The 14,900-nt window shown below is 38.9% G+C and overlaps 1 protein-coding gene across 4 annotated transcripts in view; it reads right to left on the bottom strand.

Annotated features, from left to right (window-relative positions):
* PARD3B (par-3 family cell polarity regulator beta) overlaps positions 1-14,900 on the bottom strand; it is a 417,558-nt gene that overhangs the window by 263,095 nt on the left and 139,563 nt on the right. For all 4 annotated transcript variants that reach the window (XR_009958854.1, XM_062579370.1, XM_062579372.1 and 1 more), the window contains exon 4: positions 3,459-3,568. Coding sequence is in view for 3 of the 4 variants with exons in the window: in XM_062579370.1 (XP_062435354.1) it covers positions 3,459-3,568 (110 nt within the window). In the remaining variant the exon portion in view is untranslated. The remainder of the gene's footprint in view (positions 1-3,458; positions 3,569-14,900) is intronic.

Raw genomic sequence — 14,900 nt, forward strand, 5'->3', positions numbered from 1 at the left:
TTTGCATTTCCTGAATGCCTGTCCAGGGCCCTATGATTGTAACTAGTCAGAAAAGCTTAACAACTGACTCTAGAAATTAGCAATTTCCCTGAGAAATACCTTTTGTTCCATAGTTTGTTATCCCTATTTTTGTCTGATTATAGTGTCTAGATTTTTTGGTGGCAGCTATCATAAGGGAGGGGAAGTCTGGATGAGAAAGGAAACTCAGATTCCGTACCATCTGTTAAATGACTTCCAGTCTGAAAGAACAGATGCTGGACTTCACTATCAGCTTTCGATAGATCTAGAAATATTTTCTTAATTGGGGCTAAAACTCTAACTATGGCAGGATAAGTGTCAGGGAACATCTAAAAGAATGGCACCAATTCTCCTCAAAGTACCTGTTCATTCAAAAATATGTCCTTCTGGTAAGCATGGTATGGCAAACAACCTTCCTTAAAATGAAGAGACACTGGAGCACTATCCAAACATAGAATACATGCCCTGCTTACATCCTGTAAATACTGCGCTCAAATGGCTCCTCACCTGAACTCGGTAAGAATTCCCTTTTCTTACACGCAGTAAGATGCTCCTTATTTTATTTTGTGTACTACCCTACCACATGTCTGTCCTGCACTCTCCTAGAGACAAGTCAGTGTTGTCTTCAAAGACTCATATGATCACCACATATCAGATCTGGCCAACTACCAATACTGGTGTATCAGCACAAAATCATATTAAGATAGCATACAGTGTAACTAAAAATTTCCACAAAGAACTGATCTGCCAATTCTACATGTGTCAAACGCCCAAAAATGCCAAAACAATTTAACTAACTATGAAAGTTGGTTTCAATTATAAACTGATAGCTGAGATAGCTGTGGCATAAATACAGAAGCTTAACTTTTAGTACATGCCACACTGAACACAACTTAACCTCAGTGTCTCTGAGTTTTCCAACTTACATATGAATTCAATGAAGCAATTAGAAAAAAAAAATGTGTGTTTGTAGAAGAGGAAACACAGTAATAATTTTGAATTTCCAGCAAAAAATAAAGAACAAAATCATTTTCTCAAAATACTGCTTTAAAACTTATCTGAAAGAGCACAGCTATATTCAAAATGCAATGTTCGCTTCTTTATACATATTATTTTCATTTGTCAGATATCAATTCTTCCCTGTGTTTTAAAACAATCTGTATCTAATTTATTTGCACTTTTTATACTTTTCAATACATTATGCCAAAGCATATTTCAGTATGATTGAGGATGAGAGTTTTCAAAATGGTACTGTTGCAAAAATAAAAGGTGGCATAAAGTATTTTGCTATAACAGATTTTTCTTACGACAAATTTCTTATGACAACTTTTTTAAAAAACTTTACTCATCACACAACATTTTTAAAAAAAATTTGAGGACCGTCTTCACTCTTGCCAAGTGCCTGTTACACTAGGACTGAAGGAGGAATGCTCTCTATTTTAGGCATGGAGAATTCCTTTAGCCCTAGAAGATTCTTGCATCCTGCAGCAATCAGTGAAGCTTTGAGAACCTGGGGCCTACAGTCCCCATATAATGGCATAAAATTGTCCACTTGTTGTTGCTAATATTATATTGAAAACAAAACTTTCTTTCTTTCCATGACTGTCAAAAAGAAAACACGCAAAACATCCTGGAATCAAATGCAGTGATTTTACCATTTCGTCCATTTTTTTTGTTGACATTTCATGATTATAAACTACCAGCTCACCTCCCATGGCAGCTTAAGCATTACACAGCAACATACTCACTTTGCAAATATCTCAACTTTGTAAAGAGACTAAGAGCTGTACTGTTAATCAAGAATTCTTCTGTGTACTTCACCTCATCAGAAAAGTCAGTATTTATTGAATATGCAACTACTAGGAGCAGGCTTCTCAGAAGAAAAAAAAAAACAAACAAAAAAACCCCCCAAACCCACAACATGCCCCTCAGCCCAAACAGATCTGCCAAGCGAAGCAGGACATTGTCAAAAGCTCAGGACCCTGCCATGCCATAATGTACTTCGAGTGTAAAAATTGCACCACTCTACAAACACCACACACAAGACAAGGTTAAACAGGACATACACTAAATATTTACAGGTGCACACACAGCTGACCATGCAAAATGAAACAATAAACAGCTAACTAAAATCCAATATTGTTCATCAGAACTTACAAAGTTATTATTCAGACCCATGAAACATCATCTATATGCAAGTCATCCGATTTTCTATTTACTTACCTCAGTCCAACTTAACTCAAGGTGGGTTTTTTTTGTTGTTTTTTTTTTTTTTGTTTGTTTGTTTTTTTAAAACATAACATCTTCAGCTGAGCTGGTTCCCACCTCCAGCCCCTGTTCATGAACACAGTTCACTTTCACTGCTCCTTCACATGCACTACGATCACCTGTAAAACCTTGCCATAAACTGACTGATCTGGGTCAAAGCTTCCTCCCCCTTTCTAAAAGCACAGGTTTGGTGGGGTTTGAGGGTTTTTTTTGTTTGTTTGTTTCTGTTTTGAAAACCAGGTCATTTCAATGAATAATATCAATTCAAGCAAATGGAGAATCAATTGCAATACTGGCAAGGTAAAGGAAAACCACTTGCATGTGCTTCACAGGCAAATAAAAGGCAGGTGTAACTGCATGCTCAGTTAAACCAGTGCTCATTTGGTACAACGTAGTGCAGCAGTAGGCTGTGCAGAGCTTTCTTGGCCAACACCAAGTCAATTGAAATGCTCTGCTTTGCTTAATACATTTATATATCCTAGATGACACATTCAGAGATTCGGCAGAGTTTAATCTTTGAGTAACACAAGAACACTCTCCCTTCACAAGGAGCATCAGGCCCTAAAATTGCCAAGTAAAATATGTGGCCCAAGTGTCACCAAGACATCACTACTTTTGGAAGCTTGAAGACAGCCTGCAATAATGTCAGAATATGCATTACTGCCCCACTAATTGTGTTTTTCCTCCAATATTTAGTAATGACAATGTCAAGAGCAAATTTGTCCTCATAAGCAAAGAGTCACATTGTAAAATATGAATCTAGGAGAAAGAGACCCTACAAGATATTAACAGGCTGTTGAAGGAAGAGAGAAAAACCATAAGACGACAAGAGAGGGAATAAAAGAATACAAGACCAGTGAGGCGTATTAAAAGGAAACATATTTTGCTCTTAAGAACAACTCTTACTTTTGCTCTTAAGAGTTCAGTTCATATTCCAGGGCTTTGTTCCACTCTAGCAGGAGACTTCAGTAACCCTCTAAGAAAAGTTTCACTTGACTGTATCATCTAAAGTGTCCGGTCCATTTTGTTGGGAGAAAATGCACTGCTTTACAGCAAATGAGTATGATGCACTTTGTTTCAGATCCAAATACGTTTAGCTTATAAAACAGCTCTATACCCACAGATAAAAACTGTTTTTGCCCTCATTAAAATGAGAACTACATGACACCTACTGCCACAACATGTTTGAGACTGTGGTCACCAGGATGAGAAGTGCTGGGGTGGAAGTCAGCAGGCAGGCCCACCGCTGGATCACTGCTCCTTCGCACCAAAAGCGGCGTGCCTATGAGGCAAAAGAAAGAGCAATGAGTAAAGAAAGGGAGCTGCAGAAACACAGTGCGGAGATTCACGTGCTTTAACTGAGAGGGGCGTACAGTTCCTACATAAGCTTCTCTGGGGCAGCAGCAACCAGATCCATTACTACATCTCATGGGATTGTGTCGTTTAGTATTTACTGAGGTACAGACACGAGAAGGTTTCAACCTCGGTTATATAGACCTTCACTCCTGCTAAATTAGTCAGGTGAAAACTGCTGACAAACAGGAAGAGACACACACGCTTTCAGAACAAACAAGTAGTTGCAGGGATCCATGACTGCATGTGCTGTCAAACTGACAGGGAAACCATATGCTTGATCTAAGGAACAACAGTGAACACAAAACCACACTGGACTACTTCTGCTAGTTCCTACAACTGGTAGTGGTTATGTAATTACATCCGCACTTCCTCTGTCAAAAACCTTTCCTTCCACACTGAGGTCAGATTTCACTATTTTCAGCATTTGCCCAGCAAACTAGACTCTTGCAATTCAATTTTCATCCCCCCCCACTTTCTCCTTATATACCCCCAAAGCCATACTGAGCAACTGCTTGCCTGTCCAATCCAGTTCAGCAAGCCCGTATTCAGCCTGTATGGAAATTCACTTTGGATGAGATGCGGTGAGCATACATATGGTCATAAACGTTATTTTCAGAAGCTCGTAAGATGCAACACCCCATCACTACTACTGCTTTGCCTTCCCTACCTGAAGCATGTAAATGACTGAGCTCAGACACAGGGTTTTGGGAAGAGGGGTAGGAGAAGGATGAGCAGACAATAACTCACTACATTAGTTTCACTTAACATGTAGTATGTCTTGGGTTGGCTCTGCAGAGATAGCCTGAATAGGGTAGCGGTAATGACACAAAGAGGAGCAGGGAAGGAATTTCATTCCCAGCAGACCTGCCTTTCGGTACAGATTCTGCCAGGATTGCAAGGGAATAGCGGAAGCCATGGCAGTCCTTTCAGAGAGACTACAACCAGCTCCCAACCAGCTTCCTCGCAGGCATCTCCAATTAGACTTTCACCTGCCATTCATGTGCTTGGTTTAGGGAGAACCTCAAAGACCAGAGTGGAGCTTCCAGTAACACACTCGTTCTTTAAAACACTCACTGCAAAACCCCCAGGTGGGGAAGACAACTGGCATTTCTACTAATTTGAGAAAAGTATTTCTCATGTTATTCAAAATGAAATTAACAGATGTGACTTTTCTTCAAGTCTTCCCAAAATAATTCATCACACTGCTATGAACAAATGTTGAGAATATCCATCTAAGAGAGTAATTTTTCACAAGCTGCAAGTGAGTGAGAACAAGATCATAACTGACAGTTATTTTATTAATTATAGTGGTTGGGACTGGTGGCAGCCCTAATCACTAGATCTATAATAGAAGTTTGTACTTGCAACACAGTTGCTTTGTTAACAGAGGCACTAACCCAATTCTGGAGCAACGGTACCAAACTCACCCCCAGCCCAACTTTGTTTACTTTGGTGTAATTACAGCTGGAACAAATAAAAGCAGCTGACACCAAGTAGCAACCAAAGGATCTAATGCTATTATCCTTCCTTCTGGCAAGCATTTTTTTTCTTTTTAATATACAAGTAATCCTTTTGACCTCCACTTATGCAGAAAATCAATAAGGCGGGCATAAGACAAGACATAAATTTGTGCCCTAGTATTGATGGAACACACACACACACAAAAAAAAAAAATCAAAAGGTGAACATGCTTTTCTGGCCTGAGTGACTCATCTTGATACCAAGAGCAGGGCTTGTTTTCACGAGGACATTCTGAAGAAAGGGACTGATCACAAGAATTACCCATTTTGTGTGATTTCTGGAAGTACTGGTAGGCCAAAATGAAACCAGACACACCACAGGGCTAACTCACTACACATTTTCACATCTTTAATTAATAATATGAATGTGTATTTCAATACATTTAGTATTAAGTATGCAATTTATTACCATTATTAATTTTAAGTTCAGTAAGTGAAATCGTATTTTCTGCATACTTTTGCAGCTAAGCAGTCTCAAAACAAACGGCTTCCCTGGACACGAACAGACCCCTCAGCCCCAGGTCTCTCCCAGCTCCCGCCCAGGCCCGTATCACCCTCAAATGGGAGTCTGAGTTCCCTCCTTGCCTATCTTCCTTTCCCTTACTATTGGGATGACATAAGGCTCCATAAAGCACACACCCGACAAAGCTGTCTGACTACGCTAAGTGTGCCCTATTGACACAAGGCACATTCCAAATCTTAGCAGAAACTGCATCTTACTCTCTTGCTTTTAACTCACCTTTACCCTTTCTGTTTTAAATATGGATTATTTAGCTTTACGACAGTAACTTCAATATCAAGCTATTCATAACATATGACTGTACATCAGCTGTAACACTGAGCATTATGGATACTTCCCTCTTCCATCAGTGCCACAAAATAGCACTCACTATTGTAAGGAAACAGTAGACGCAGATTCAAAATTAAATTTTAGGAACTCTAAAACTACAATGCGGTAAGTACTATCATTTTAAAAAATAGAATAAGGCAAACATTCACACAGCAACAGATTACAAATTGTATTCATAATAAATTATATAATAATAATAATAACAACAACAACAACAGTATTAATAACAATAAACCCTGAGACCAGTACCTCAGCTTCACAGTTTAAACAAATTAAGTGCAGCTGTAGTTTACTAGTGGTCCCAGGCAGCAGATTCGGTTTAGTTACATAAACAAACATGTTGTATTTCTGTATAAAAGCTAAAGCCAAAAAGTGTTGGATTTTAAGTCACTCCGTGATTGTTAAGATAACACACGCTCTTTAAAATCATTTTTCCCTGCATGACCAAAGAATTTCTGATGACCCATTTCCAGGTCCTCTTCAATACAGCAATTTGAAAACAAATCTTGAGACACTTCTGCACAAGCCAGACAGCGTAATCCAGTCTCCATTCCCCTTTCAGATAAACAGGAACACCATAAAGAAACACTCTTGCTGAATGACTAGAAAACTAGGTGCATTCATACTTTCATTTCTAAGTTTCAGAATTCAGTCATATTCCAAACTCAAATTAAAATATACTGTTGCTTATACTCTTGAGGCCAAATCAAGCTCATTCCTTATCCCAAAGCCAAAGCTCTCCAGTTAAATTTCTCCCCTTCCTGAGCTGTCTGCTACAACTATTTCTGTCTGCTACAACTAATTCCTCATCTCTCCCTCCTTCCTCTCGCTTAGAGGAAGGCGAAGCTCCATCGCTGCAACCACTGCAGACACGACGAGCACTCTCATTTGTTCCAGGCTCTCCCAGCTCCTACACCAGGTGGAAGATGTCTCCTGCAACATGCCATTCACATAAAGCTTGTTTAATAATATGGGACCACGTTGCTTGTTTAATAATATGGGACCACGTTTCAGCACTTCTATCTGTTCCCTGTTTTGACTGCTGCAACATGCTGTTTTTAATCTCATCACTCCTGTCTTCAATTTTTAAAACCCCTTTCACTTGCTGTCTGCCACTGTTTGCCAGAGAGACAGAAAAAAAGTGACATTGCCCCACTCTTAGTTTCACTACCACCTCAACTTTGATACCAAAGTTTGCAGGAGCAAAACGAATATCAGAAATAATATCTTCCAACTTAGGAATATGGCTTTGCATTAATTTGCTTTCATTTTTTGCCCTGAAGTTTTTATACACTGCCACAGGGGTTAGAAATTTATGGTATTCATCTGGAACATCTCCCTGCTTGTACAAGAACTGGGCTTTTCTGCCCATTTTTTATAAGGCTGTCTCTTTTCTGCCAAGCGGTAGTGAGGGTCAGGGCCCTGCAGACCAGCTTCCCACTGAAGAAAATAGACTTCATGTAAGTGGTTTTTCTTTTTCTTTTTTTTTTTTTTTTAATTTATTTATCGATAGCAAGAACATATCAGTTCTTGAACAGATGCCACAAATCATGACGTCTTTTGTGATTAAGCTAGAGTCAGCCAAAGTCTTTAGGTAAAATTGTCCAAACCCTTTCTCTGATCCTCATCCTTTTACATGCATATGGCCCAAAGACCCAGGAGTTCCCAATCACTAAAACTACTTCCCCCCCCCCCTCCCCCCCCCCAGAGGACAAAAATAAAGTGAACAAAAAAACCCCTTCTCTAAATAGAGTCATCTCAAATGGCAGGCGGGGCAGATTAGATGAAAGATTTGAGAAGAAACCATATCCTCTTCCTCTCTAGGGTGAATCCCCTGTTCCTTCAGAAGACAGCAATTTTCAGGGGTTCCCCAAGCTAAACAGCTCTCTTCCATCTCACCTGGTCTCCTCTGAGGCTGAGTCCGTATCCTGCTGCAGAAAGACCTCTCATACCCCTTGGTGCCTCCCAGACCATGCTCCTCCAGCAGGTTTCTTGTTTTCTATTTCAGCCTCTCCTGGCCTCTTTGGTCTGCACACCAAAAGGTCCATTACAGCCAAGCATGCTTCCTTGTGCTCACGAAGGGAGAAGCCTTCCCAGACCCCTCCATCTGGGACTCTGCTGGACTTGGAAAGCCCTCCCCTCACAGCCTAATTTACATTAAAAAAGTGCATAGCAGTTAAAAACATACAAATAAAATAAATCTCTCCTGTCACATCCTTCCTTCATGATTGTCAAGCCAAGATACCAAAAATTAGAGATGTAACATAAGAAAGCAAACAACAGCTTGAAGGGACAGCTATTCCCACAGTGTGGGAAGATGTCCACATAAAGAACAACAACAAAAAAAAGCAGAAATAACCTTGCAATAGTTCATGTAACTCTGTCTTCTGAAGGGGCTCTTTGGCTAAAATAGTATGGTGGCAGCTCCACTGCCAACATCTCAGTTGGAAGCCAGCTTCAGATCAAGGGAGATCGCAGAAGATCTGGAATGTCAGTGTTATGAAAAAAAGGATAATATCTCCAATTTCAAATGGGAAAAAACATTGAAATCTTTGGGAAAAATACTTTAATAACTTAAGGAAAAAAATCTGAGCACATCACCAAAACCAGAGATAACGAGCACTACAAATCAAATCAAAAGCAGAGGGATATGCACTCATATTTATTATATCTGTTTTCTTGCTGAAAGCTGCTTGAAAGTCTCCGCAGAATGGGCAGTGCTAGGCTTCAAGCCTAACTCAAAAATCTGACTACTGTGCTTGCTGCTTTGCTTTTGTATCTTTAAAAAAAGAAAGTTTGTTTCTACTGCAGCTTTCCTCAGAAAGTCAGAAAGTACCAAAGGACAGGAAATACACTATATAAAAAAAAAAAAAAAAATACATCTATAGCTCCAAAATCAATCCACTGTCGCTCTTTCTGGAACATGTCACCAACAGTGATTGCAAAAAACGTCTTCCCCGTTCAGAAATGGACAACAGACCCACTGAGTTACACTGAATCACACTGAGTTACATTAATCACAGTACAAGCATAAAACAAAGAAAAAACCCACAAAAAAAAAAAAACACAAACCAAAGCCTGTTGATCCTTGCAATTAAGTACAAAAGTGATAGCAATAGCAGACACTATTCTGGTACTGCATTCTTTCAGGAGCCCCAGAAAGACATGGTAACTGACTATTAATTCTTAAAGTTCCAAGGATGTTGTGGAAGTTGAGTTTCTACCTTCCTTCCAGGAGTCACCTTCAACACGAAGTCTTTTCCAAAAGCCTAAGCAGTGCGAGGAGACTTTCAGCAGAACGTACAGCAGCTATGTAACCGCGGCCCGAGCCACCGGCTGAGCCTATGCCTGTTTGGGATGGTAGCACAATCATTTGCTACAGCTAGCAAAAGCATAAACTGTGTCAATATAAGCACCCGACAACACATACTAAAAATACAATCCATGTCCATTATTTGTACATACATACCTCTAACTTATTTGTCACCATCTCCTTTAGAACACAGACAAAATACAATGGAAAACGATCTCTGATATTATGTATTACAAACACACCACAGAAAATTAGACATATTTACTTAAGAGATTCTCTCATCTGTTTTTTTCCCTCCCTCTTAGGTTTTCTTTTTCCTTACTACTTTCTGTTGATTATGATGCGTTTCTGTTATTCTACTCATGCTTTGGCATATAGTGCTGAACATTTATAAATTCAGTGTAAGCTCAGACAGAAAATGCATTTCTTTTCCCTGAATGATAGAACACAGAAAACATATCCCTTCCTGCATACCAAGTTGATCATATAAACCTGGTACTTACAAGCACTATTGTTTTGCAGTAGAGAAGCAGTTTGTATTTTAAACTTCAGAACACAGTGAAAAAGTTTGTGTTCTTGCCTTGCTGCGTTGCAGGTCATGGACAACGAAGATTCAAACAAACACGTCAAACTGTAAAGCTTTCCTCATGATGACAGCTTTTAGTCTCAGTTACTTCAGGTTGGATTCCCCACTCCTTTAAAACTTGCCCGGAGTACTTTCTACTATGGTACCACGGGATCTTCTGCTAGTCACCTAGAGCCCATGCGGGTGTCTCGCCCTTACTCACGACACGCGATCTCTGACAAAGCTGATGACAAAGTCCTGCAATTTTCCTCCCTTAACGCAATTTGTGTGTCACCTAGTTTCTAGTCATTTAGATCAATTATTCTTCCTTTTGCTAGCATCACCCTCAAAGATTAGTATCTACACAGATTCACGGTTAACAGTATATTTTCCCTTAACTCTTATGTTTTGGAAATATTTTTTTTTAACTGCAAATATGGTTGAAACAAGCATATGGTAGAAACCACACTTAGATTTAAATTGGTTACATTAGAAAAAAACAGAAGAGAAATTCTGCCATTTGTGCACAATTAAAAACTGAAAACTTGTATCAACACAATGGCAAAAGCAACGTCTCCATGCAGAATGCAATCCTATTTTCAGATTTTGCTTTTTAAATACCTTGCCAAAAAGGATGCAGGTAGACATTAACACTCACCCTGAGCAGGAGGACATCCTGTCTCACTTTGCAGCACTCGCATCTTCAGCAGAGGAAAACTCAGCATTCAGGGCTCACAGGGGGCCAGCGGCTAAGGAGCAGCAGGTTCAGGCCAGCGGGTGCCCCGGCTGCATCCCGCGGGCGCCTGAGCATGGGGCACAGGCTCCCAGCACCATTGAGGAGCCGAGGCGCCCCGCTCTGCTGCTGGGGTCCCCCAGGCACTGAGGGCTGTAGCCTGGCAGGAGAGGATTAAATACAAGCTGGGGGACGGCAAACACAAAGTCTGTTCCCACTCTTTCTTTCTTTCTTTGCTTTGCTCTTTGGCTTTTAAATCTCCCTGCTTAGGACAGCACAGCTCACCTCAGGGCTGAAAACATTTATTCTTTGGGATTTAGGATGCAGCCTGGTATTACAGGGCCAAATTCAGAAAACTGCTGAAGACAACCAGAGTTTATCACCCACAAGCACTTTCTGTTGACTGTGCTATATATAACAGTCTAAATCATGCATTTGGAATGGATTTTATTGTTGTTTTGGGGGGCAAACACTCTCAGGTGACTACTTTTGGGTAAGCTGCCAAATCAAGAAACATAGGCAATACAAATACATGTGTTTAACTGCATCAATGGCAACTCTCTAATATATTGCAAGTTGTTTTTTTCAGGTAACAGGGAAGACATATCTCAGAAGAACAAAAGATACTCTTGGACTGAATACAGTAAGTGGGTGGAAGGAGATTTACAATAAATTATCTACACAGTTAAAGTCATAAATTTAAATTCTGTTGCCACATATAAAAATGCTGACTATGATGGGAAGAGCGCTGTCCATCAAGTATGTATCAAACTGTCAACTGCTAAAGGCCATACTAATGACAATAACTCTTCTGCCTCCTAGATTACATACTTGACAGGACAGACACAAAAACTATTTTCTCTCCTGTATACGCCCCTCTGCGTTTTTTTTTTTTTTTTTTTAAACATAGAATCTTCTGAGCAAATCCTAACAAAATTTCAAATCTGTGTTAAAACAAACACCATAAATACTATATGCACACACACACACACACACATCTGAAAATGCACTTCAAAACAGATAATTATTGGCTGGAAAATCTGACATACTAAATGCAGACATATGCTAAGAACCATTTTAGTGGGAAGTCAGAACAGCCTTTAAACTGGTCCTGGCATAAAACAGTTTAGGCACTGAAAACAAATATTACAAATAGGATATTAATTTATATTTAAGTACCAGAAAGGTCATTAATATATGCTTAGTTTTCTTATTTTTATCAGGGAAATTTCTTGCTAGTAGGTATACGGCTCTTCCCAGCAGTGCTTGCTCAGTCTATTATCCCATCAGTATGGGTCAATTCTGCCACTCTCATATATTTCTTACCACCACCTGAGGCATCATGTAATGGTTCTGCCATGCAGTTAAAATGTAGCTGACATGAGGCTGTAAATTCTATCTTGATAGAATTGTACTTAAAAAACACTTTTAAAAAATACAATGCTCCCACAATTTGCCATATGTTTAAAGCTAACTTAAACTGCTCATAATAGCACCTATCAATACAATTTAAGATCTACAGCTATCATTTCTTCTAAAGTGCATACTGTATTTTTAAAATTCCCACAGATACAAGATTAAATTAATCAACTAGGCTGATATAATAGTTAGACAATTGCCTTAAATCTATGAACAGATGAAAACCAAATTCTAACAAGCTCTCTTTTATATAGCAACCCAATAGAGAACATGTATTTCCCTACCACTCTAAAGTGGAACATATTTTTTCTCTTAAAGAGAAGTTAAAAGGAATTGGCACTTTCCACTATAGGCTTGGCTTTCTACTACTCTCACCTGGGTGAAGTGTCTATAGGAATCGCACAGGCATCGTGCACCTACCAACTGATGCACACTCATGAACTTCCCAGTTCAGATCAAGGACTGCAAATTACAGTCACTTCAATCATTTTATCTTTTAATATGATTTAAATTCAAAACAATAATCTCATTTGTGTTACATTAGGTTTCTTCCTCCTCTCCACCCTACTCCTGTAAAGTCATAATTTCTTTTTCAAGTGTAATCTCTTTCAGATGGCATGCATATGTAAATGGAAACTAAACTCCAGACATGCATAAAAATATCATTTAAAATGTTTTCTTGTTAGTTGAAGTCTTCCAGCTTGCTGGACACAGCAAAAAACATTCATTTTATTAAATAGACCAGTTTAATAAGTAGCGTATTATCTCTAGTTACTGAATTTAAATCAATCATTTTAGGCTAATACATCCTACAAGATTTTAAAACCAATAGATCTCAGATGCTCGCATCTTATTTTTATTCACAGATAAAGGGTAAAAATAAGCATTTCTGTTATTTCAATTCCGAGCCCATTTCTCAACTTCAAATAAAATACTTAATGAACTGTACTCCTTAAATAAACTGACACCACAAAGAACACACTCTGTGCCCCTGCAGGAGAGGCCGTGCTGCCCAAAGCCGGGTTAGCACTGCAGCCAGCAGTCACAGGGGCTTGTGCAGTGACTGTGCCACAGCTCACTGACTTGACTTTCTTCAAGACTTCGGCAGCTAAAGGTATGGCTTCAATATCACTCTAGCAGCATATTACTACCAGCAGCGGAACACAAAAACAGCAATATTTTAAAAGTGGATAATGAATTAAGACATTAGCATAGGTTTTTATAATATTTAAACGTCCCAAGTTTTCAACAATTTTTTGAATGTGTATATATAAAATCTAAATTAAGAAACCCTCTCCTTTTTTTTTTTTTTTTTTTTTTTTTTTTTTTTTTTTTTTTTTTGTTAATCTTTCCAAGAAATAGCAGCCTATTACAATTATAATCCATTTTGGTCACTGTGAACGGGTTTGGGTCTCAAATGTCAAATTTCAAACTCATCTCACTGATTTTAAAACTTCAAGATAAAGCAGCCACGCCTCCTAAACTTGGGGCCTTCAGCGAAGGCTCAGCGAACAAGGGGGATGTAAGAGCAGCCCCACTTCTCAGGCCAAGCCTGTTATTCTGCACCTAAGAGCGGTCAGTAGCCAATACTCAGGGTATAAGAACAAGAAACTACAAAGTGATCTACTCTACCACCTTTCAATAATTAACGGTTAAAAGACTTCCAAATCAGACTTGCATCTGCAGCATCATATTTTAATAACCACTAATGAGCCATCTCCTGTGAATTTGTCCAATTCTGTTTTTAAGCTCATTGGTATTTTTGGGCCATAACATTACATTACACAAGTTAAGTGTATGCTTCATGAAGAAGTGCTGGTTTAGGGCTATTTTTCTTTTTAATCTGTTGAATTATAGTTTTGTTTGGTACTCCTAGTTCTTATGTGGTGAGGAAAGTGAATACTCCCTATTAACCTTCCATAAAATTTAAAATGGTAAGATGACTCTTTCTGTAGTGAAGTTAAGGAAGGGCATAATCACAGAGGGCCATCTGCCCCTTTTAGTGGTTTCAATTTAACCCTCCCAATCAAAATATTCTGCAGAATCCATCTTCAGCTCAAATTCTCCTGGCTGTAAACTTCCTTCTTTAACTTAATGCCTATAATAAATACACTTCCCTCTAATAAAGTAATGGAGTTATGAAGAAAACAAAATATAGATCAGCAGCTAGTGCATCTGTGGCAAAATTGTGCAACATATTGGGAGAGAGGTGCATCTTCTGCCAGCTATGTTCAGGACTAGCAAACACCCAATTCTCCATTCTACTTGGCTGAGATTGCAGATGTCTGTTTTGAGAAACAATCAGAATCTGAAGTGGCACTTCAAAGCAAAGAGCCAAAAAAAATTAACTGTCAGCTAAGGCTCTTAAAAGAGTAAATTCAATCAAAAGCAGTGACAAAGAATTGTATGACATTGGGCAAACTAGTTGAATCATTTAACTGTTATTTGTAGCTTCTCTAATGATGGCTTTCATAACGATGTGTTTGTATACTGGAACAAGTTCGCATACAAGTAAACAGTAAATAGCAAAGCATTAATGAACAAACATGGCAAAAACACATAAAAGTATGAAGTTACAAAGTTGTGGGGTTTTTTGGCTTTTTAAGTGATACCACCTTTGATACTAGCTATGCATTACAATTCACGAATACTCGCAAAAACAGCAACATCACAAAATTAGTAAGATAGGGAAAATTTTGGAAAAAACAGATGCTGAATAAGCATCAAAAAGCTGTGCAGAGCTTAGTAAGAGCATTTCCTCCATCACCACGTCACATTCATGCCCTGTCCCCTTTCCCTCAGGCAATAAAGGGCTGGAAACTGCCGTTTTGGATAAAGGCTACTTCAGCAAAAAGTGC

Source organism: Rhea pennata, chromosome 6, assembly GCF_028389875.1.
Source record: "Rhea pennata isolate bPtePen1 chromosome 6, bPtePen1.pri, whole genome shotgun sequence".
In the NCBI taxonomy this organism is placed as follows: Eukaryota; Metazoa; Chordata; class Aves; order Rheiformes; family Rheidae; genus Rhea; species Rhea pennata.